The sequence below is a fragment of the Annulohypoxylon maeteangense genome (genome assembly GCF_022496945.1).
Source record: "Annulohypoxylon maeteangense strain CBS 123835 unplaced genomic scaffold GGS22scaffold_3, whole genome shotgun sequence".
Classification (NCBI taxonomy): Eukaryota; Fungi; Ascomycota; class Sordariomycetes; order Xylariales; family Hypoxylaceae; genus Annulohypoxylon; species Annulohypoxylon maeteangense.
The window spans coordinates 334,344-358,056 of NW_025953250.1; the positions used below are offsets into that span (position 1 = coordinate 334,344).

Below are 23,713 nucleotides of genomic sequence, written 5' to 3' on the forward strand. Positions count from 1 at the left end.
CGACAACTACTCTAGGTATAATGCATCAATCGTCGCCTATATCGCCATAATAGCCCCCAACGAGCCACCCCAAGCAGGTAGGTAATCAAATAGGCGACCGACTCCACGTGTAAATCCTTGTTCAAGATTCTATCATGACCTGGGTACCTAGCACATGGAAATTTACTTTTTATCTCGTAGTAGCGCGCCTCATTGCGCCTGGAACATATCAAGAAGCCATGTGAGGATTGCAATTAGGATGAGATTAGCGAATTTAGTTCACGCGAAAGCCACGTTGCGGACGTTAGCCCGATATCGTTTTGATCGTATTCATTGTTGCTTCTTGGGTATTGGGTCTTCTGTCTTAGCCTTGGGGGCTGGAGTACGATGGGGCCACTCAGATATCGTGGAGGGTGAGATTCAATATCACGGTCATCTTATCTGCATACAGCTACACAATAATCAGCCAATAAGCCTCAGCTGACATAAATAGCGAAGTTAACGGAAATGTGCAATTGGCGATTTCTACACTTTTCCGGGCACACCGATGTCGTCAGCCCTAGTCCAAACCAACGGGCAGAGCCTCGGGCTTCTGGGAATTGGGTTTTCCTAATGAGCAATCATAAAATCAATCAGGCTCGCACTTCGAGGCAAGGGAGTTAACTTCCCACCTACTTACCTACTTCTTATTCCCCGACCGACCGTCGTTCCATCACCTTCAGCAACAGGAAAAGGAGGGTATATCGAAAGCAAAATGTGGAGGACATCACTCGCCTTAAAAGCCTTCTTAGGTTTACTCATGATCGATTCTATCATCGAGTTGTCATTCGTTAGCAGTATGGTCGCATGGTTACACCGGACAGCCTCTAAGGGATTTACCGTCAACCAAGATGGCACGACTTATCTCCTCGCCGGAAAACCCCTAAACTTGATGGGTGATCAAGGCCACACGAGCAATGGCGCCGCCGGAACCGCTTTTGTCCTCATCGGACTCGGCGGCATCGTGTCTCTCTGGCTCCGGTATTGGGCTCGCAACAGAGGAGACGGGTTGGCGAACTTCGCTCGGTTCTTGTACTACCTCTGGGTAGGGCTTAACATCCCGGCGCTGCTCCTCACAATCGGCGCGCTCGCCTACGTATTCGCGGTCACCAACGCGCACAACGGTCAGACGATCGACCCCTCGCTAGCTGCAAGTCTAAACGGCAGTCCATACCCCGAACAAGCTTGGACGCCGCAAAATTGGTTCTCGGCAGTCCTCCAACTAGATCTAGTCGATGCGAGAAGCGATATCCAAAGCCATCTTTCTGTTATGAGGGGTTGGCAGTACAACTTAATCCCGATGTTCATCACCCAGCTTGGTTTGACGATTCTCGCCGTATGGGAGTTCATCACTTGGCGGAGACAGAATAATCAGTTCGTGGAGAAGTAATATCTAGGACAAGATCGACATTCACATAGGAGTCTGCGGAGTTTATTTTCTTTTTTTCGGAGTTCGGACGGATGATGGCGGCATTTGGGGAAAAAGCTTCTTTTTCGTCTAATTAACCTGAGAAACTAATAGTAGTAGTCGGTCGCTAGCATAGTTTCAAGATACCCTCAATAATTCGCTATGTATCAAAATTAATTGACAATCTCTATATCAAACCTTCATTAGCTACTTCCGTTTTCTTTCTAATACCGCGATGACTTCTTAAAACCAACAAATTGCTAAGTGGGAAAGCGGTATCATACCTAATGCCATCAACAGAAACCCTATCTTCCTAGATACTAGGTAGATAATAATTTAAACTCGTTTCTGTCTCTCTAATGAATTTGGCCTCCCTTGAGTTCTGTTAATTTCGTTCGGACAAGACCTACGGGCGACCACTGTCCCCTTACTTACCAGTAACCGCCAATTCGTAGTTATATCCCTGTTAACAACACGTAGCGCAGGCGCCATGGCTTTCTTCTCGCTCTTTTTCAGTGGGGGCACATCTTGACCGGTCAGAATCTCAGGCAAGGTGTCTTTTACCTAGACAGGTACAGCTCAGAGTCTTAAAATCATGGCTACACTAGATCTGCAATTGCGATTCAGCTCCGTAACGCTGAAAGTGCAAAGGCTCGATACGAGGGTCGGTCTAGCCTACGATGAAAGTCCGAAACCCGAAGTAGGTATCTATCATCGACCTGGTATTATGGAGCTGTATTAGATAGTTTAGTTACGTTTATGTCGCGATACTAGAGTCTGAGTAGGAGAAAAGGGATGTAAAGAATAAATTACAGAAGCTGTTTCATAAATTCCATGAGTTTACACAGAGCAAACAGCGCCAAACAAGGTTACGTTAGCGCTCAGCTAGCCCCGCATTTCCCTTCCTTCGGGACAGGTATTCAGGTACCTACGCAGCTAAGATAACAGCCCAGCACCCAGGACCCACAAGGCTGACGGGCGGGGGATATTTGTACCGGGTTTTTATGTTAAGGGTTCAAGTAGCACAGCCACACGATTGACCAATCTCTTTCTAGAAGAGTACTTAGGTACTTAGGGATAAGTAAAAGACGCCGTCGAAGGATCACCGCGTCACGATAATTTCGCTGCTCCAACTGCCTAATCTGTAACCAATCCGCGCATATGCCCCTCTATTTACCCCTAATCCCCCAGCCTACTACCGTCGAAATGAGGCCTCACGATCCGCACTTTATAAACCTTCCTCGAGCTTATTCCTAACATTTCACCACCTTCACCTTCTTCATATCTACCAACACCAAAGGAAAGACGTGAGACATGTCAGGCCACGACTACTACGGCTCCCACGGCGGCGGCGGAGGAGGTTATCCCCCGCAGCAAAACCCATACCCGCCTCAAAACCAATACCCTCCATCAAACCAATATCCGCCCTCGAACCAGTATCCCCCTCAAGGCCAATACCCTCCGCCGAATCAATACCCGCCGCAGGGCCAATACCCACCCGAACACAACCAGTACGGCAGCAACCAATACAGCGCACCGCCGCCGCAGCACTCATACGCCTCACCACCACCAGCCCAATACCCCTCATACCCGCCGAACCAAGCCTACGGCGCGCCGCCACCTCAACAGCACTCCCCATACCCTGGCGGCGCCGCGCCGCCTGCCTACGACACCCACAACCAAGCGTACCCGCCTCAAGGCTACTCGAACCAGTACCCTCCACCCGCGGGCCAATACCCTCCTCAACAGCAGCAGCAACAGCAGCAGTACCAGCAATACCCACCACAACACGGCGGCGACCCGAATAACCCGAACGACAAGGGCCTAGGCTCGCTCATCGGGGGCGCAATGGGCGGTAAACACGGCGGTGGCGGAAGCGCTCCCCTCGCAGCTTTAGGGGCCGCGGCCGCGGCGTCGTATCTAGGCGGGAAGACATCTGGGCACGGGGGGTACGGGCAAAGCGGACATGCGCAGGGTGGGTATGGGGGGTACGGCGGACACGCGGGGAATAGTGGTGGGCACGGAAGCAGTAGCGGGCATGGGGGGATGTCCGGGTTTATACCCGCGGCGGGACTGGTGGGGCTTGCGGGGGCGGGGGTGTATGGCGGACATAAGATGGCGAAGAAACATAAGAAGGAGAAGAAGCATAAGGGGCATAAGAGGAAGGGGAGCTCGAGTAGTGATAGTAGTAAGAGTAGTAAGAGTAGTTAAGGGGAGGTGGGTAAGGGGTAGCTTCGAGATTTTGGATTTATCGAGGCTGTTATTGGAATGCTTGTTCTGAATTCGGCGTGGTGTTATGTTCGTTTTAACATCCCGAATCGCGGGTTGGATGCCATCTATATATATGTACGCGAGACATCAGGTAAGTTTTATTGTGTATAGATTTGTGTTCTGGCACGTAGGTACAAGCAGTTTGCTATGCTAACAGTTTAGTAGACAGCCGACCTCGACTCATATCTCGCTCATTATCAACAAGCACCCCAATTTGAAAGCGCTCATATTTCAACATTGCATAGAAACATCATATCCCCAGCAGCCCAAAAACCCACTCCCGCCCCTCCCGCTCATCACCACCATCCCCATCCTCCACCTCCATCTCCACCTCCGCAATCCTGCGCTCCAAATCCCTCCTCACAAAAGCCCTCATCCACCTCAACCTCTCCAAGATCTTAAACTGCTTAACAAACTTCACCCTCTGCTCGCGAGTCCAGTCTGGCCGCGCGTCAAGACACAACCACAGCAGATGCGCGAAGAAGCGGGGCACGAGCGATAGTCCCTGCGCGCCGAAGAGCTCGAGCCGGTCCGGGACGATGCTGACTTGTGCATCGCACGCGTTGTTCATGTGCTGCAAGGCCGCGCCGATGACGGCGTAGAGGGTGTTCCGGGGGGGTACTAGAAAGGGGGACATCGTTAGTGGGAGGGTGGGCGTAAGAATGGGGGAGATAGGGAGTAAGAAAAAGAAAAAGGGGTATTAAGTGGGGCACCCAAGACAGGCTTACCAGTATCTCGCAGTGTATTCTCGACGCGCTCGCAGATATCGTACACGATCCGGTAACGTATACGGTTCATGAATTGCTCCCGCGTGTACCCACGGTCAATTAAGTTCGGCATTCTCACGCATTGCCAGAACCGCTCAATCTCGCGCCTGCGCGTTTCGCGGTCTACGTGGTAAGTGTCGTGCCATGTGAGCTCGTCCCACTATGGTTGTATATCTATCAGTTGAGGACGATGTGGGATTATATGGATTGACTAGGGGCTCACCTCACGATCCCATATGCTAACTGTATGCACGCCCTTTTGGATAGTGCTCTTGCGATTGATCCTGTGTTTATGGATAAAGCACAAGAACCTGTATCTCGCCGAACCCGGTGGCGGAGTCCAATCCCCTCTCTCGAACTGCCGCTTTGCAGCGTTGAATTGACCTCCGGTATGCCGTATAGGATTCCACGGCTTTGCCATGTCGTCTATCACGTCTTTATCTAGTTCGATACTTGGGGATCCCTTCATTTTTACGTCCGCTGGCGTGATGACGGTTACCGGGTGAAAATATGCCCATGGATCTATATCCACCTTCCGGTTACAGTTGTAGGCGTTAAGTGCGAGAGGGACCGAGTCTAGACGAGGATAGCTTCCTTTGGCTAAAGCCCTTAGGACCGCCGTTAAATCATCCAAACTATCGTCATCGAGATCTGGGAGGTTCCGCGGGTCGTAGTTTCCGCATTGGAATGGACCGGGTATGATATGATTTATATTTGGCATAGGCATCTTGTCTAGCTCTAGCGTTATATTCTCTCTGGCAATTTTGTTCCCATCGATGGTCTAAGATGTTTGTTCCAACAATGTGCTTTCTAGGTAGGCAAGGCCGTATTTGTAAGATACAAGAAATAAGGGGTCGAGAATTGGCGGGCTGCAGCTAATACCTACTATTATAAGAGTTATCTACGGTATATCTGTCGTTCACATGATATCAGGGGATTCTACTAGAACTTTCCGTAGCCCAGAAGGGATTTAATATCTGTCCCTAGTTGACTAGTAGGTAGGTAGAGATAAAGGGGCTAGGTAGCCTTTCATAGCTTTCAACCTAGTTCCCTACGCAAGAGACTAAGAATCCTCGACAGATGATCTCACGTCTAAATAATACCTAGTCACACAATCATCAAGCTAGAATCACACAACGAAGACTTCAACAGTAGATTCATGGTTTTCATTGCGTGCCTATCTCCTGGAATATTCCAGGACCATCAAGCCCCAAAGAGGCCACTATAATACCCCTTCATTCATAATCCCACCCAGCAGAGATACTCTTCCCAGATCTACCGTTGCACTCTGTTATCGAAAATAGTTCTTAGGGTGGGAACTTTTCTCATAAACACATCCACTCTCCTTCGCCACTTCACTCCGCCCATGATCATGTACTCTAGTCAGCATATACCCTGTGCATTGTGCCGGTTGCTGTACTAAAGTCTTGTATTTAGGAAAATAATGATTGGGGTGGAAATGGCACTTGCGGCACCAGTGTCCCAATTCACGCTGGCGCTCTAGGTGAACCTGGTTGTCTGTAGGGATTGGATAAACACGTAAGGGGAATCTGGCGTCTACTCCTACTTGCTGGAAGAGTCGGATTATCATTTCCATTTGCGGTTGAATTTGTGAATCCGCGGTGCAGTCGATGTCTCTCGAATTACCCTTCGGCAGACTGGGATCATCAGCGTGCGCCTTCGCGTGGGTGTATCGTTTGATTAAGTTTGGGTGAGGGTGAAGCCGCACCCGCTTCAGATGCGAGAATTGCTGCTTGCTATTGACGACCTCCGCAAGACTGATGATAGCCGGGAAAAACTCCAGTGTGATGTCAACGAGAGTGAAGGTCTCGACAGATTTCGACAATAGACTAATTAGCCGAGAAGGGGCTCGAGGTGTTTTGTCCTTCTTAAAGCCGGTAGCCCAATTGTAGTACGGCTCCCAGAGGCATTGCTGTGTCAGGGTGATGTCTCGGAGAGACGGAAAACAGTCAAGGGTGGAGATGAAATGTGAGACGGCATTGTGCCTATTGAAATCATACCAGTGGGGAAGGGACTTCATGTCAGAAGGTTTATTCGAGAAGTCTCCTCGTTCTCGGAGATCGAGCTTGAGCGTGTGAAGGCGGGTGCGCGAAGGGCTATTCTCTAGCGACTTGACAATTTCGTTAGGAAATAGCTCTTCAGCTCGGATAGCACCTCTTATACGAATGTAATTCTCGTACAGACCCGTCTTGTAGGTGAAGCTCTCAAGACACAGCTCGCGACTACCCAAAAGTCTGTCTAGATCCTCTACACCCATGTAAGAGTTGATGATGCGTAAGGTTCGAACATTTTGCAGAACGAGAGGACCGGTACATTTATGCATGCGTTCCACTTCGAGAATCTCAAGATTCGGCGCGGCGTTGGTGTGAAGTCGGAAGAAGAACAGGTCTGTAGCGACAAGATGGTTTTCCGGAGTACGAAGATTAGTGCCGATGAATCTTGCCTGCTTGAGAAAGGGAAGATTCAAGGGCTTGGGAGTTGTTCTTCGAGTCCACAATGCGTAGTCGAGAGTGATGGAAGTAAGGTTGGGAAGCTTCACGAGAAGGATATACGTAAGATCTGAGCGTGCTCTGTAGATATCAAACTTTGAATAATGTCGGGACTTGTCACCCTGGAGGTAGCTGAGAGTTGCTCTGCAGAAGGGGGATCCTAGTAGATCTCGTGATGCTTGTTTGAAAGTTTCAACATCGCCTTGTCCGATTGATCCATCCGTATTTGAAGAAACCATCCTTAACGTTGTCTCGTAATGGGCAAGCTCCGGATCCCGTAGGATGTTAAGTGCGTAGGGCAAGATACCAATGAATGGTCGAGATTCCCTATATAGAGGGTTTCTAAAGAACGTCCTGACAATGCGCGAAAGTGTTTTGCAAGTTCGAGCTAGCTGGCACAAATCAACGAAGCCCTGTGATGCCTTTTCATAGACACTGAAGGTTAGATATGGACCGCATGGTACCAAGGCGTGGCATAGCTCGAGCAGTATTTCGGGCGGTAGATTAAGTAACGGAAACACGCCTCCAGGCATGTTGGATTGTGGGTAATCGATTTCCATATTGTCTGCGCTGCCGTTAAGATTGAACGGACTGGCGCGTTGGCTCTTCAATGGAAAATGGATTATGGTAAAGAGAAAATAGGTAGAAAACGATATGCTTGGAAGGTGAAGTTGTTACTACTGCCTGGTAGGAAAAAAGCATAAAGTAAATACCTACGACACGTAGGTACTGGGTTAGAACATTTGGATGGTAGGTGACGATACAAATCGGTGGGTACATATAGACAAGTTGAGCAGGAGCTATTGCCATTTGACATTGTGCTTTAACTTATCCTATCACCTAGCGTTACGAACGTACCTTCCTAAATATACAATAGTTAACTACGTTAAACTGGTGGCTCTTTCCCTGATAAAGGGTGTTGGCAATACCGAGCAACCAGGTCGGTAGCTGCCTAAGCAACTGCCACCCTCATTTTCGAAGTTATGTACCTACTAGTAGATAGATCCATAGATGTCTTTCACTTCTCAGTTCATGGGGCATTTTGATATAAGGGCCTTATACTATACCTATTAGGTACATACTGCCTAGGTACCTATATACCTAAAATAGGTATCCGTTACTCCTTGGGTCACTTAATACTCGAGGTGCCTTATCGAACTCAAACAGTTTGTAATTTTAGATCCATAGATACGATATAATTGGGTATTTCATTAAGTTGTGCGACTCACAGTAAGAATGAGCAGGATAGTGATTTTGATAGGGCATACATTAGTACTTACTGGGTACTATAGCAATCAACGATGCTAAAACCCATCTTCTCTACACTATACATGTTTGCAACGGCCTCATGCAATACCCCCTAGGTACGTACATCGAAGTTCCATTAACTCTGGACCATGCTTCGCTTCGAGTCGTTTTTTCGCCCTAGCACGTTTCTTTTCCTCCTTCTCATCTTTTGGCGGCTCGTCCGAAGTAACTAACTTCAAGGCATCGTCGTCACGTTGCGTCCATACCCCGTGAGTCCTCTGCGGTAACTCTTCTCCTCGTTTCAGTATCTCCATGACCTGACCAGCGTCACCCAGACGCCAAGTTGTAGCGCGCAATGCTAAGACTACTATATTCGCCGGGTAACCAAGCGAACAGAAACGATCAATAACTTCATCGGGTGTTTCTTTTATAGGGATTGAGCGATGTACTGGCCGCGGTGATTCCGGAGAACGCGACTGGGCTTGTGTTTCAGGACATACCGAAGTAGGACCAGTAATAGGAGGTGACTTGTGAGAAAATGACACTGGTAGAGATCGACGTTTTGCTTTTCTAGCAGTAGCTGCACTTGCAGTCGTCTGATTTATATGACTGTCAGTCGCAGGTACCGACGTCTCTCCTTCAGAGTCCTCTTGGAAGGGATTTCGAACCAATCTCCTTGGAGTAGGAGTTGCTTGGGTGGCGTTTTTGTTCCTGGCTTTGGGCGTAGGAGATGCGTTTGCGATATCTGGTGATAGAGCGTCGGATTCTTGACGCAACTGTTGTGATGGCGTGATGCTAAACTGCGACTCTATTTCGACATTGGCTTGCGTCTCGAATGCGATGTTCTGGGTTTCTGGATCAAATCTAAAATCTTGCGTCTCCGGCTCCATAACCGTTTTTCGTCCACGCCGTATTTCAGGTAGTTCGTTAACTGTATCTTGTAATTCGCTCCTTTCATCCCCATCTTCTGCGAATTGTTGGGTTGATTGGCGAACTGTAGGGGTCGTTTCAATATCAGCTCGGTGGCGTAGACTAGATGTTCCGTTAACATGATCAGGAGTCGATGGAACTTCTACATCTTTATTGAGCCTTCGTCGCTTGGGTGAGGAATGTGGATATGTATGGTCAGGAGAAAAGTGGTGAGTTTCTAACGATCGCTTGAGAGAGGAAATTACCGGCGGTGACGAAGGCAAGGGTTCTTCTGGAGCTTCACTTCCCTCCTCCTCTTCTTCCTCTTCTCCCTCCTTCACGAAATTCTTCCAGAATTCCTCGAACAGGGACAGATGCTTATCATAGCATTCTCGGAGCTCATCGTGAACAGTCTCATGCTGAACCCAATCAAAACCAAGCTTTTCAGCAATTTGTTGCCAATCACGCTCTTCTGGCTCCATCTTTTGAGAAGCAACGGCTTCCCATAAGTTCCATGGCTCGAATGTGATTCCTTTTACGGTAAGAAATGGAATCGGTAAACGGTTTTCGTCATCTTCCATAAACTTTTCATAAAAGTGGCGGAATAGCTCCTTCGTATTGAGTTCACCATCAAATGATTGGTCCATGCCACTAGACGCATCTGACGGATCGTAAGTTGGAGCTTCAGGTCCCGCCTGGACTTCAGAGGAGGAATGGCGCTCCAAACCTTCATCTTCATTCTCAGCCTCATCATCACCCCTGGATATAGATTGGGCTGGTCCTTTGCTCCTTGTATACGACTTCTGAGGTGTAATTGTATGGCTATTTGTGGATTTCTGCGCTGGGGAGGATTTTTGAATTTCCGGTGTTTCCTCTCTGGTAGTTCTAGATTTCCAATGAGCGATCTGGTCTTCGTATTTTGGTGCAAGTTGTTTTATCCAGTGGTCCCTCCAGGACTGCTCCGTATGTTGTGGGAACTGGGTTAAGTTAGCAGCGAACGGTATGGTATGAAGGTAACTAGTACGACACATACATCATTAGCGAGATCACGGAAAATCTTGCGTCCCCGGTCTGCTTTATTGTGGCTTATGCATTGCTGCATATATTCGACCAGTATATTGTCATCCTCTTGGGTAAATTTTACGCGCGTCCGAGGTGTAGGACTTTGAGTGGATATTGGCCCCACTTTTCGAGTAGCTGGTGATTTTGGTACAGATGGAGATGGACGTGCATCGTCTCTGGCTGTTTGCTTGATTGGGGGAGATGGCAGCTCTTCGTCAGACAATTCAGGTCGAGGAAGATGTTGTAATTTCTTGACCCAGCGGGCCTGCCAAGATTGGTATGTGTGGTTTGGGTGCTAATTTATTAGCTGACTGTTAATATATCCATGATGTTGTTCTAGTATGGTCTTACCTTAGCTTCAAGTTCTTTGTATATCTCATATCCACTTAAAGCCTCGCCTTCTCGCTCCTTCTTCATGACCCATCTTATAAGGATCTTGTCATCTTCGGCCGTAAAAGCCGCCCTTGTACCCTTCCGTGGTGCGGCTGAACTGGTAGGTTGGGTCTGACCTGCTGGTGCACAGATATAGTCCTCACGAGTCTGAAGAACGCCGGCTTTTATGGAATCCTCGATCCATTCATAAGAATATGATCCGGGTGGACTATTCTTCTTCAAATGATCTGCGATCAGAAGATCTGCGTCCTTCTCAAGTGGAACTACTTTGCCGCCGTTATCCTACCGAATATGTTAGTGTAAAAAGCAGCGAGCTAGGGACATCGTTCTCTTACTTGAATCTTTTGAATCCAGGTAAGTCTCATTGGGACGCGCTGCGCTACCCAGAATTTCATATTCTTAAACAGGCCATTATAAAGGCGTTCTTTAGGGGCGAGGGCCCCTTCGTAGACAATGGGGGCTGCCATTTCCTAACCCTAACCCTCAGCTAACCCTGGGGTAAACTTCACAAGCGTCTTCCTGCTCGAATGAAGACCTAAAAATAGATAGTTGAGTCGGTTATTAGAGCCAAATTAATCTTTTCAATTCAAATAGTCAGAATACTTCAGCAGGAAAGCGATTTTTTCCAGGTATCTTGTTGGTGCTGATAAATTTTCAGGGGTCTAGCAGCAATCGGGTGTGGGATTTGGAAATCTTTTGCATAAAGTGGCGCCGGGCGCGTCTTTTTATAATCAACAAGCGTAATCTCAGAAAAGGTGTTTTGGGGTAGAAGAGCAAGTTGCTGGATGATGAGTTCTTTTTATTTTCTTGTTGAAAAAAAGGTCAGGCACAATCTTGCGAATTCTGAATTAAAGTCTCGTGAATAGAGTTTCATGCGACGCGTGATGTGAAATCGCGATTTCCTTAGATTTGGGAGGGCAGCCTCAATCTAAGATTTTAAGTTCTGACAAAAGAGGCTGAATGACCCGTGCACCGCCTCAAAATATTGACCAATCAAATCAATTGGATACGACGACTTAGACACAGTTTCCCCCCTGATGACACTGTATGCGACTGCTGTCCGCTGGACGCCAAGTGCTACACTTCCAGCTTGTTACAAGTCTCAACCTGAAGTCTTTTATTAGAACATGAACAACAGCTGACGACGGCACATTACTTAAACTAGACGAAACCCGTCTACACTATTGCTTCTATTCTTTTTACTAGCACTGGCCAGTTTTTATTGCACTCTTGTGATCATTCTCATTAATCGAATAATACCCATCTGCGCATTTCTACCGAGTTCCGTCTCACATGGATTCGCATCAGCGCCTAGCTCGGTATATGAGGATTTAACGATGAACGACGTCAAAGCCTATTCTGATTCAAATGTTTCAATAACCCGTATAAGCTTTACTGTTGCGCTTTTTCCTAATGCGTGATAATGGCGGCCTTCACAAAGATCGTATTGGTCGTCCTGGCTATTTCTTTCATGACTTTTGTCGCATTCTTCGGCAGGCTTCCGGCTTTGAGGTATGAACCTATCACCGCATAGATGAAACTGTTGGGCTAACTTGGCATCTAGACATACACCGATAGCCTGGCTACATCGCGCAATATGGGTATACGTCCCTAACGCGGTCTTAGCCGTCGACCAGCGGCTTACTTCTGGTCGCCTTTCCACATCACTAGGTAGATTCGGTCGTTACATCATGTACGATCGACACCCAACTGTACTCATATTCTTTGTACTACTACTCTCCGTAGGCGAATACATGTATCTACCAGGGGTATGGCCGCGCCTGAGCCTCATCCACAAGGTTCTAGGCAGTATATCTATCATTCTACCCTATCTATTCCTATACCTCGCCGCTGCCGGCGACCCTGGCGTCGTCACTCCCGCTACACATTCGCGCTTTATGTCGCATTACCCATACGATTTCTCGCTTTTCCACCCCGGTTCTCTGTGCCGAACATGCGGCCTCCTAAAGCCGCCGCGCTCGAAACATTGCTCCGTATGTAAGCGCTGCGTGCACAAGATGGACCACCACTGCGTCTTCATCAACAACTGCGTCGGCTACGGCAACCAGCACTACTTCATCCTCCTGCTCCTCTCCACCGCGACGCTAACCCTATACGGCGGACTCCTCGGCCTCGTCGCCGTCGCCGACACCGCGCGCAACCACAACAAGAACTTCTCGCTGTTCCCGAAACCGCACACCTGGTCCTGGAGCCAGTACTTCATCGCACTAACGATGGGCATCCAAGACGACGTCGGCGTCGGCTCCGTGACCCTCCTGGCACTTATGACGTCGCCGCTGGTTTGGGGCCTGCTCGCCTACCACATATACCTGATCTACTGCGGTACCACGACGAATGAGAGTATGAAGTGGCAGGATTGGCAGATGGAGATGGACGACGGCTGCGCATTCAAGCGCGCGCTCCCCGGCGACCGGGTTAAGGACCTGCGCCACGAAGCAGCATGGACGCGCTGGCCGCTCGAGCCTATGCAGATACTCATCCGCACCGAGGACGGCGCACCACCTGACGTGCAGCACGCCCCGGGCGTCGGCGAGTGGGAGCGCGTGTGGCGTCTGCGTGACATCGAGAACCTATACGATCTCGGCTTCTGGGACAACCTCGTCGATGTGTTCGTGCCGAATTATCCGTTTCAACGGGCGGAGGTCTCGGGTTCGATGGCCGATTTGGAGAGGGGCAAGAGGAGGGCTAAGAAACCGCCTAAAGCACCTAGGGCGTCGAGTTTGGTTGCTGCTGCTACGTAGTTTACGGATGCGCTGATTAGTAGTGAATTGGAGTAAATAATGGAATTAAGATGGAAGTTGATGGAGTTGTATCTCGTGCTTTTTGTGACTATATGTTTTGACACGCGTCTAACTTGAATCGCTACCTACACATGTTTAAACGGAGAGATGGAGCCTTATTCATTTACTACCTAGGTAGCCCCTCCAACTTCTGCATATATATCACATCTTAGCCCACTGCATAGTAAAGCTCCTAGCGATAGGAGTTGAAATGGTATTTGTACATTAGAATCTATAAAATTGACAGATACTTGTACAAGGCACAATATAGATGAGTAAGCCGACCAGCCCCTTTTTAAAATGAGCTGGAACCAAAATTCTGCTTTTTACTTGTCGTGAAAGCCTGGCCAAACTTGGCCTCAAAAGGGTCAACTGGCGGTGGCAGCTTTTCAGCTTTAGCGTTCTTGCCCTTGCCCTTGCCCTTGCCCTTGCCCTTATTCTTCTTCTTCTTCATACCCGATTCTTCCGGCGACGAGTTGGGCGACGAGTTGGGCGATGTCACCATAGCTTTAAATGCGTCGGGAGTCATGATGTTGTCCGAGGCTGCCGAAGATCGGTTCTTGCCGCCAGGCGTAGGCATCACAGGCCATTCATCGTCGTCGATCGGGGCCACGTTTTTCTTGGCTGACTTCTGTTTCGTCTGAGTTGGCTTACTCGGACTACCCTGCATTTCCGCTCGATCCCACAAATCCGTAAGCGATTGTCTTTTCAGCTTCAAACTGTGTGTTTGATCCGTTATTTCGGGGAAACGCGAAAATAGATACTGAGCTCGTTTAGATAAGGCCGCACGAAGTTCCGTGCGAACTGGAGGTGGTTGCCGCTTCCTGTCGTGTTGATCCCGAACGTTTCGCGCGTAGTTTCCCTTCGTGTTGGAAGATTTCAAGCTATTAATGAAAGCGTCAAAAATATCAGTACCAGACTTTTGAGGCTGTTTCGTTGATTTGCGCTTCTGCTGTTGCGGCCTTGCCGCGCTACCGTGGAACCTTCGGACAAAAGTCCTGGAACGTGATCCTGGCGTAGACCAAGTATCTAACGAAGGACGCGAAGAGGAGCGCGTAGCCCAAGTACGGACGCGGTGCTCTTGCGCCGCAGCCCTTTCCAGGTCAGCGAAAGAAGAGGTTTTTGCCTTCGTAGACGTTGCTAGAGCACTATTATTCTTCTCGTTTTTTACTCCAGCCTCCACAGAGGTTTTTGGGGCCTCTTCGTTTGCCTTATTTTTCACTTCGGCCTCCTCATAGGTTACTGGAGAATCCTCTTTCATTATATTTCCTAGCATCTCAAATGTAACGGGTTTTCCAACCCACTTTTTATCCCTGTCAGTGTCTGGTAGTACGTCTATCACAAAACCGGCTAGACGGGCAATCGCTATCCTCGCAGTCTCTAGTGTTGAATGTAGGAGATGGGTGTCTTTCGCGCCACAAGCGGTGACATATATATTCTGATCCACGGTCCAGTTTTTTTCCACCCTCTCTTTTCGAATGTCGCCGATAAGTTTATTCAACTTGCGACAGGTAAGGCGTAGACGATTTATCCATTCGCCGCAATGGTCTGCCTTAGTGAGAACGATGGTAGTTTTAATTTCTAAGTCGCATAGCAGCGTGAGTAATAGAGAATCGGTTTGTTTTGGCCCAACTTGGCCATCGATCAGCACAATGGCCCCCTTCAGATTCTTCCTCTTTTCCAGGTATAATTTGATATTGTCTCCCCATACCTTTAACGAGTTTTGCCCGTATCCAGGCATGTCTACGACATAGAAGGAAAATTTAGGCAATTTCTCTTTGCCTAGAGGTTCTAGTGGGAGATCGATCTTGCCCGGCGGCGGCCCAAACCCATACGTCATCATTGTCTTTGTCCTTCCGGCTTTCTTGCTGGTAGGTGCCATATCCTTTCTAAAGCGATGGGCAAGGCCATTGACGAAGGTTGACTTGCCAACGTTAGACCGACCAAGGATGCAGACTTCGGGAATGAGGGTATTCTTCTTGAGCAAATAAAAATCCGCGGTGGCGTCAACCAATAGGGCTTTGTTCCGTATATAAAAGAGGTTTTCCAACCCTTTACGAAGCGGGAGGTCAGGGGAGAGGGCTAGAGAGACCATCTCGTGGAGTTGGGTATGCGAGATGTCCCTAACTGGAGCGGTGCCTGAGTGTCCAAGATCATGTGCTTGGAATGCAGCGATCTCGGCGGGATCTCCCTTTCTTTTCGCTTTTGAGGAATAATGTCTAACATTTATCAGAGGGATATATGTAGGACTTAGTCGTAGACGAGTAGGGTTACCAACTAGGACTAGCCGTAGCGAAGCTGGCATCGCCAGGAGCGCATGGAGTTGGTTGGTCTTCGCGCAAGACATTCTGATAACTAGAATTGAAACTTAAGCGCAGCATAAAATACATAACGCCAACCAATTCTAATATTTAGAATAGACATTGGACAACTATTCTCTCATCGTAAAGTACTTACGCCCTGGGCAATTGGGGAACCGAAAAATGAGGATGCGCAGTATTAACGAGAAAGACGAAAGAAGAAAAGAAAAAAAAAGTTGAAGTGGGCTAACAAAAATTTAGACTCCCCCAACTTACGTAATCTAGGTACATTGCTTTGGTATTTCCAGCGTTATCTTATCGATCTTGTCCCATTTTGAAATCTAAATGTTCCAAGTTGAACATTCCATTTTTCCATTCTTCAACTCTTCGATTACTTCTTTTCCTCCCTTCCATTCCTCAGCAGCTATGTCGAAACAGTCGCAACTTCGCTCCTTATATCGCTCGCTTCTCCGGGAGCTTCCACCAAAACCGCTCCCGTCCACATCATTATCGAAAACTCGATCGCCCTTACATCAACGACTAAGGCAAAGCTTTGCCGACGATGCGCCACACCAGCACGCCGTCGCCCAAGCCGACCAGCTACTTCAATATCTAAAGGCTCAGAGGCAATACACAGCATTGCTAGAGCGATATAATCCTGGCATGAATATGGATGACGAGGAACGTGTTAGACTGACTGCCCGCCGGGTCGGTATGGACTTGCCAGTAGAATATGAGAAGAATAGCGAAAAGAGTTGAGCGATGAGTTCACAAATATTAAAGGGAAAATAAACAAGCACAAATTCGATTGAGCTTTCAGGTGAACTTGCGACCTTGGATTCAACGAACCTCTGCTCGTAGTGGCATCTGAGAGCTCTCGACTCTCAAATCAATCCCGAGGTACATTGAGTATGGAATTCCGTTACCAGCTTCAACGCGGGGCCACCCAAAGAAATATCACGATTGTCCACACTGCCTATGGTGTATCACGGGACATCGATAATTAATGGAAACAAAAATACGGACTCATATAACCAATTATCGATCTTCAATCAATACCAAGGTTGAACGTACTTTTGCATATCAACAACCGCTGCGGGCAGCTCTTAGCCAATAGCATCTGAGTAATTCCACAATTAAAAAAGGACCAGTCTTCAGCAAATTCCCGTTCAACCTGACAATTTCGCAACAAAGCATCTACCTAGTAGCTTTAATAGACTTTTTTTTTTCGCTCCTCTTTATTTCTCTTTACTTCTCCCTAGATTACGTTATAGGCGCTAGCTTTCAAAACTTCGTCAGTAGTTGGGTTGCTCAAGCCTCAGTCAAGAGGATTGACGACTTCATAGCTTATCAACTCAGAGCAGCTTAGGTACAGGTAGGTATTCATCATGTTTCGCTTTATTAACATTTACTTTGTCCCCCAAAACTATCCAGACTACCAATATAGACTACCGAAATAAAACGTTTAACATGTCAAACTCGTCCCCCTCTAATTCCACTTTAATCTTTTTTTTTCCCAAAGTGTTCACTAGGCACCTATAGAGGCAGCTCATTCGCCCATGCCGCGGGGAACGGATTATCCCACGGTCCCGTACCAGCGTACCCGTCCTTCAGCGCTTGCAGCTGGGCCAGGATCTGCGCGTTACCTTGAGTGGCGCCGGTAGTGGTACCGCCGCCGGCTGGGTTACCACCGGGGGGTCCGGGGTTTTGGATGCGGTTCTCGACGGCCTCAATGTTCTGGTTCAGCAGACCGCCCATTTTCAGGGCTGCCGTCGCTGTGTGCTCGTACATCCATCGCTTGAAGTACCGCGAGATCTCTATCCGTTGGTAGGTCGCGCCGTTGGTGATTGCCGCGCCGTTGTAATTGGCTGCTGCGTCTTCCATGGAATCACTATGGAGGGAAGATGTTAGTCATTACTGGTTTAGTCCAGGCGGCAAGAATGACAAAACAAAGTTTGTGGAAATGCAATGTCATCGGCGAAACTTACAGAAAGGTAACAATACGATTGGCCTGCCTCCTAAGTGTGTCCTCGATGAGATGGTGGTATTGGAGGACGAAGACAGCCTTGCGCATGGAGCAGATGGCGCGGGCGTATTGCGGTGGATTCTTCTTCAGGCAACCTTCCACTCTTCGGATGTCTTCTACTCCATCGTTCCATGCCCTGTTAACAGCTCTTAGTCAGCATGCCACGGTTCATTCTATCGAGACTCGAGCCGGGGTAGATACTCACGCTTCCTTCACCGAGTTAGTATCTATGTCGAGCAGCGGCATCTCCGCCCCATAATGGTCGTTATTTGGCAGGGCCTTCATGATGGTCTGGCTGAGAGCGCCGCTGGGATGTTGGTATTCATTGTTGTCTAACCATGTCGCTGTGAGCGGGATCATGTCAAGCCAGAACTTCATATGCATGCAGAAGGTCCACTGTCTTTCTTTGAGCCATGAGTCACGCTTAGTCGTATGCGCATCCTTCCAGGCGTCACTCGCGGTGTTGGGCGCCGCGAGGCCGCGCCTCATCATACTTTTTGTGAATGCTACAAGAAATGACTTCACCGTTTGGTGTTCCTATTCCTATGGTTAGTCGAGGCAACTCGTAAAGTCAAGCAGGCCAGGTCACTCACAAGTGCATGCTCGGCATTATATTTCCCTGAGTCAGATCTCGGTGGTGTGGGCTGTGCTTGAAAGCCTGTTACGCCGAAGAGGTTCTTCATTAGCACACTTTTCTATTTGATATCAACGGACGTCATCGACTTACCATAGTTAAGCATGTCATCCTTGTCGTCTGGCGCATACGTCTGGTAGTTGCCGCCTGTGTCGCCGTCCATCACATTGCCGCTCGACGGGAAGTACAGCCTCGCAACGTTAATGGCCGGGTTGTATGCCCCAGCTTTAATCTCGCAGAGGGTGAAGCCTTCCTTGTCACCGCGCTTCTCGATCGCCCGCTTCTCGAACCACTTTTGGTGTTCGGCGTACTCGGGTCGGATTTGCGCCAACGAGTCGATGGCACGCTTCTTCGTCGACCCAGAGCCCTCATCGGTTTGCCCGTCGCTGTCACAGCCCGGATCGATTTGATTTCCGTTCTCGTCGAAAAGAGCACCGCACGGGCTGTCATCAACGTATGTGTCTCGCGCGCAGACGAGGCACGAGCCGGTCGGATCGGGGAATAGCGGGTTCACGGCTAGCTCGTCGTCGGCACGGGCACGGATCAATCCCATGGACATGTCCGGTGGTGTCCAGGTAGCGTTGTAGTCGATTTCTCGGCGGGCTTTATTGTCCGAGGTGAACTTGTAACACTTTGGAGCGAGCAGCTGCTTGCTGCTCTTGTATATGTTCTTAGTATCCATGTCCCATCCCAGGGCGGGTGCGTTGGTGATTATCCTGAACTGCTGCTCATAGTCCACCCAGTACTGCAGACCCTTGGAGCACGAGTCGTCGGTACCAACGCCGATGACCATACGGTTCTGGAAGGCGGCCGTAATGTGCGTATCGGTCTTGAGTAGCTTTGATGCTCCGCTGATGTCGACCTGTATTTTGAACGCCACACTAGGCGTCAATGTGAGGGCCACGCTGCCCTTCGCTGCGACCGACACCTCGTAGCTCGGCTCCACTGACACATCAGACGGGAACACACCCGAACGCAGCGAGTCAGATTCCGGGAGGACGTCCATTTGCGGAGGATACATCCACGTTAGGGCTTTCACATTCTCGCCGTATATGTCGGAATTGGATATCGTCGTGCCACTTCCAAATTTCCTGGGACTGAGGTTAGCGACACTGCGTACTAGTTTTGACATGATACAAATAGCTCACCCGGAAAGCGTCGCAATGGCGTTTATCTGCGCCGTGACGTCCATGAAAGGCCCAACTGTAACAAGACCCTTTATGTTAAAACTTCCTCCCCAAGGCGCGAAGTTCTTGACTATGAAACGGAATCCAGTTAGCCATGTACATGCAAAGCAAGGAAATAAAAATAAAGTCATCTAGGCTTGGAAGAACGTACGCAAGTGAGTCTCCTTAGACTCAAACGTGAATTGAGCCGAGCCCTCAAGGTACGTCTGGGCATTGGCAGTGAACCTTTTGATGGAGAAGTAGGCGTACGACTGCTCGAACTTGGTGTCCTTGACGGTTCCGATCAGACTAATACCCCAGTCGAGATCCGCGTTTAGCCCTCCAGCCACTCTTGCCTTCATCGTCGCGTCAAACGTCGGCGGGCAGCTGATGGACGCCTGGTACAGCACCTGGTCAAACTCGTAAACGGCCTTCTCGCTACTACTGATGGCGCCGTCGGAGATGAACCCCTTGAACAGGTTCTTCCACCATTCTAGGTCACCGAAACCACGCTTGCGTAGCTCGTGCCGTCGGAACCATTCTAGATGCGGCTCGCGCCAGTTCTGTCTTTTACCATCCACGACGGTCCGCTTGCCCTTGCCCTCGGACTCGACAACGCCATTCCAGTACCCCTCGTGCGTCGAGCTGTCGATACGCACGAAGATCTCTTCCGGGGACGCTACGTCGCGGATCTGGTAGTCGTATTGGATTTCATAAACCTTAGCGTGGGGTCCAGGTACCATGCGCTTGACGAGGTGGCGCGGCACGGTGGTGTTGGAAATCTCGCGGAATGAGACGACTCGCACCCATTCGTCTGGACCACACTCGCGCGGCAGGCGGGCAATGGTGCCGTGCGCGCCGTCGCCTAGTAAAAGGTCCTCGCAGTCATGGTCGACATCGTCGGGTCCGGCTGTGCACACGGCTCGGAATGTTTGCACGCTGTAGTCTTCTGGTGATGGGTTGGGGCAGTCGAATGTTTCTAGGAAAGAACCGTCGCGTTTACGGAGCGATTGGACGCTGCCTTCGGGGCCTACCATCACGACCCAGGCTAGAAGAACGTAATCAGGTTAGAGTGGTGATCTTGATTATTTGGTTGGGGGGGATGGAAGCTGAAGAGAAGTGGCATGAGGAAAGATGGGGGCTTCGAAAAGGGGGCGTACCAAAGGGCGTATTATCCGGGTCGATATCCCACGACCAAGTGCCATCAAGGGATTCCTTGAACTCGGTTTCGTCAGAAGCGGGAATCTCGTCCGCTTCAGGAAAGAGGTTGTCGAGGGACACCGGTAGCAAACCGGCAGAATTCGCGTCTCTATTCTCGCGATTAGTTCAATAATCCAGCCAAAATCTCGGTGCGTATTGTCTATTCCTAGTCACTCACCCGACGGGGGAATCGCAGCAATAAGATTTTTTGCCGCCAAAGTAACAACCATTGGAATCGACATTGCTGCCTTTGATGGGAGTGGCCCATGAACTCGTTGCCACTGTGATTTGACCCTAGAAACACGTCGTTTAGTAAAATCACACCAAAGATGCGTGTGCGGGCGGATGAAACATACCACAGGACAGTTCACGTTGTTGCAGTATACGGCGGTTCCATGCCAGTCGCAAGTGCTTTTCTTGAACTTGGGCTTCTCCGGGCAGCACAGTTTCGAGTTACCCGACCAGGTGAGATATTGCGGCTTATCTTTGGGGCAGTCTCCGTGGACCCAGTCGCATGCCTTTACAGCCTTTTCGACGTTGGAGGCTGGACAGCAAAACTGGTATCTGTTGAACCTACACCAGTCCTTGCCACCAAAGTTGTCGAGGGCTAAAGTTGCCTGGAGCAAACGGTTTGTTAGCCGTTACGAACCATCTAAAGCAGTATTGAGTGAGCTGTTTATAAAAGCACATACCTCGCCCTCGTTGCAGTCGCCCGAGCAGCTATCGGTCCAGTGGCACGTTCCTGGGTCTGGCGCACCCCATGGAGGACAACACAGGGCTCTCTGCTTCGAGTCCTTGCCAGAATTGGGGCATCCGCGGCCATGGCTGTCCAGATTGAGTCTTGTCTGCAAATATTGTTAATCCATGCAATATAAACTGCTTCCATTCAAGATGGAGAAAGCAGGAACCGGAAGTACTAACCATCTCCTTGTACCCAGTGTGCTTAGTACATTCGCCTCCGCAATCAGTGTAGTAGCATCTTGAAAGATCAAACTCGCCAAGAGTATCGCTCTCGGGCACCAACGAATCGATATTCTTACCAGACAGGGCTTTCAGAGCATTGAACCCGTCGTCGTCCTGGTCGACAGCCCAAACCATTATACCCGCGAGCCCACGCTCGTTGGCGAAGTCAACCTTTTGTTGAAATGTAGTACTATCATCGTACGAGATCCAGTTGTTGCTGTCGTATACAACCATCTTGACTCCGGCTTCCTTGTCCCACGTCTCGGCCGCATCGCCACCGGCCTCATTAATCTTGTCCATGATCTCTCGGTAAGAGAGGTAGCCTGGTGTGTTGCTGCATTTTCCCTTAGCACCTGGGTCCTTGAACTTACATCCGGGCTTCGAGCATGAGGAGTCGCTCAGCGTGTACGAGCGTCCATAGAAAGCGATACCGAGATTGATTAAGGCTGGGGAAATATCACTGCGCCAGAACAGCTGCAGGGCCTGGTCGACTTCAGTCAAATTGGTGTGAGCCAAAATCTGGTTGCCAATCTCATTTTCTTTATCCCAGATACCGTGCAAGTCGTAACTCATCAGGTTGATGAAGTTGACATGCTTAGCTAGCGCCGGCAGATCGAACCATCGGAGGTACCAGTATGAGCTCGGCGCCGTAATAGAGATACCCCAGGTGCCGTGACGGTTATCATTAAAGGCTTTTCGGATCTCCTCGAGGAGCAGCGGGAAGTTTTTAATATCCGCATCGGTGCCACCCCGATCGGGTGCTCCGGGATACTCCCAGTCGATATCAACACCGTCAAATCCGTACTCGCTCATAAACGCGACTAGATTGCGGGAAAACTCTTGTCTGGCTATTGAGCTGGACGCGATTTGTCCAAAGACGGGTTGAAAATCAGTACTGCCATCTTGTTAGTCCTCAAACAATACTACCTAGGTACACAAGCGCCCAATGCATAGGCGAATCAGACTCACCCGTTATCGCTAAAAGTCCACCCACCGATGGCCAACCACACACCCAGTTTGGGATTGCGAAGTTTAGCAGCGGTGACCTCGGTGTAAAGCTTCTTGGCATCGGCATCGCTCAATTGAGAACCATCTTCACCAACCATTGGAATAATAGTGAGCTACTCCTATTAGTCTCTTAAAAAGAATGGGAATTGGGGAATGTTTTCTCACATCTCGCGGATCAATATAAGCAAAAGCGAAATTGACCATGTCCAAAGCAGTCACGGGGATATCGGCTGGCTTCAAGGCTCCGCACGTGTCGGCGTATGCGCGCCAGGACTCGTAGTAGCCGATGATCTGAGAGCGGACATTGCCGCCGGAGCCGGGGCTAGACGGGTTTCCACAGTTGGATTGACAGCCACTGCCCGGGTCGCAAAACTCGGTCGTCGTGCCGCAGAAGCCAAATTCGGAGCAGCACACGTTGAGCGGACACTCAGTCTTGCCGTCGATCGAATACTGACCGCACTCGGCCTTGGCGTCGCAGTTAGACGAGCATCCATTACCGCAGTATACCGGGCCGTAGCCGCACACTCCGCTAGATCCACAGCACGCCTTGTTCTTGCACGGTCTGCCCTCGGCGCACGTATGGTCATCGTCGCGATCAGCCCGGCCAAAGAGGCTGAGGTGGTTCGGCTCTACTGCTGAGACACCGAGTACATCGACTGATTCCGGGATAGCCCTTCTGGTTAACTCGGCGCCGCGACGTATCCCAATCTCTGGGCCAGCCGACGCTACGAGGATAGGAGACAGGAAGACCATCAGAAGAATCGACAATAAGCCCCGGGCCAAAGGCCGAGGCCTAAAGCCACAAGTTTCTTGTCCCATGGCTACCTACTTTGAGGTCTAGGTTCAGAGAGCCTCAGGTGTAACCTTGACAAGAAGAAAGTTTTATTAAGAGGGATAGCTACAAAAGAGTGTAGGGAATGAGTTGAACCATTAACGATGGAACCGAAGGAGCGGGAGTCAGTCATTATCGCGGTTATAAAGAATATGCCACTTCTTCTCTTGATTCTCCCCTCTTGATCTGGTAAAGGC

At 49.5% G+C, this 23,713-nt stretch overlaps 9 protein-coding genes across 9 annotated transcripts; 4 read left to right on the forward strand and 5 right to left on the reverse strand.

The window, feature by feature from the left end:
* Positions 1-76: 76 nt before the first annotated feature.
* Positions 77-1,721, forward strand: GGS22DRAFT_154262 (uncharacterized protein). The gene is made up of 2 exons (XM_047960007.1): positions 77-392; positions 478-1,721. The coding sequence occupies exon 2, from the start codon at positions 734-736 to the stop codon at positions 1,406-1,408; it is 675 nt and encodes a 224-aa protein (XP_047821614.1). The 5' UTR covers positions 77-392; positions 478-733; the 3' UTR covers positions 1,409-1,721.
* A 770-nt stretch (positions 1,722-2,491) lies between these two features.
* Positions 2,492-4,313, forward strand: GGS22DRAFT_154264 (uncharacterized protein). The gene is made up of 2 exons (XM_047960008.1): positions 2,492-3,788; positions 3,863-4,313. The coding sequence occupies exon 1, from the start codon at positions 2,741-2,743 to the stop codon at positions 3,635-3,637; it is 897 nt and encodes a 298-aa protein (XP_047821615.1). The 5' UTR covers positions 2,492-2,740; the 3' UTR covers positions 3,638-3,788; positions 3,863-4,313.
* On the reverse strand, positions 3,948-5,191 carry GGS22DRAFT_185161 (uncharacterized protein; the record flags this gene model as incomplete). Its single annotated transcript, XM_047964278.1, has 3 exons — positions 3,948-4,318; positions 4,426-4,624; positions 4,688-5,191. The coding sequence occupies 3 exons, from the start codon at positions 5,189-5,191 to the stop codon at positions 3,948-3,950; spliced, it is 1,074 nt and encodes a 357-aa protein (XP_047821616.1).
* A 564-nt stretch (positions 5,192-5,755) lies between these two features.
* GGS22DRAFT_185162 (uncharacterized protein) lies at positions 5,756-7,507 on the reverse strand (the record flags this gene model as incomplete). The annotated part of the gene is made up of 1 exon (XM_047964279.1): positions 5,756-7,507. One exon carries the CDS (start codon positions 7,505-7,507, stop codon positions 5,756-5,758), a length of 1,752 nt encoding a protein of 583 aa, XP_047821617.1.
* A 669-nt stretch (positions 7,508-8,176) lies between these two features.
* On the reverse strand, positions 8,177-11,408 carry GGS22DRAFT_89092 (uncharacterized protein). The gene is made up of 4 exons (XM_047968348.1): positions 10,922-11,408; positions 10,545-10,868; positions 10,165-10,488; positions 8,177-10,108 (listed from the first exon to the last, which is right to left on the reverse strand). Exons 1-4 carry the CDS (start codon positions 11,051-11,053, stop codon positions 8,321-8,323), a joined length of 2,568 nt encoding a protein of 855 aa, XP_047821618.1. The 5' UTR covers positions 11,054-11,408; the 3' UTR covers positions 8,177-8,320.
* A 282-nt stretch (positions 11,409-11,690) lies between these two features.
* GGS22DRAFT_154268 (zf-DHHC-domain-containing protein) lies at positions 11,691-13,573 on the forward strand. Its single transcript, XM_047960009.1, has 2 exons — positions 11,691-12,098; positions 12,151-13,573. The coding sequence occupies exons 1-2, from the start codon at positions 12,010-12,012 to the stop codon at positions 13,346-13,348; spliced, it is 1,287 nt and encodes a 428-aa protein (XP_047821619.1). The 5' UTR covers positions 11,691-12,009; the 3' UTR covers positions 13,349-13,573.
* Positions 13,574-13,587: 14 nt separating this feature from the next.
* Positions 13,588-15,858, reverse strand: GGS22DRAFT_154270 (uncharacterized protein). Its single transcript, XM_047960010.1, has one exon. The coding sequence runs from the start codon at positions 15,732-15,734 to the stop codon at positions 13,683-13,685; it is 2,052 nt and encodes a 683-aa protein (XP_047821620.1). The 5' UTR covers positions 15,735-15,858; the 3' UTR covers positions 13,588-13,682.
* A 170-nt stretch (positions 15,859-16,028) lies between these two features.
* On the forward strand, positions 16,029-16,907 carry GGS22DRAFT_154272 (uncharacterized protein). The gene has a single exon (XM_047960011.1). It carries the CDS (start codon positions 16,033-16,035, stop codon positions 16,444-16,446), a length of 414 nt encoding a protein of 137 aa, XP_047821621.1. The 5' UTR covers positions 16,029-16,032; the 3' UTR covers positions 16,447-16,907.
* Positions 16,908-17,223: 316 nt separating this feature from the next.
* Positions 17,224-23,503, reverse strand: GGS22DRAFT_185167 (glycoside hydrolase family 18 protein; the record flags this gene model as incomplete). The annotated part of the gene is made up of 14 exons (XM_047964280.1): positions 17,224-17,578; positions 17,676-17,849; positions 17,919-18,250; positions 18,307-18,371; positions 18,441-19,438; positions 19,496-19,604; positions 19,686-20,561; positions 20,674-20,822; positions 20,892-21,007; positions 21,070-21,330; positions 21,406-21,558; positions 21,635-22,571; positions 22,646-22,797; positions 22,850-23,503. 14 exons carry the CDS (start codon positions 23,501-23,503, stop codon positions 17,224-17,226), a joined length of 5,331 nt encoding a protein of 1,776 aa, XP_047821622.1.
* Between the last annotated feature and the right edge of the window lie 210 nt (positions 23,504-23,713).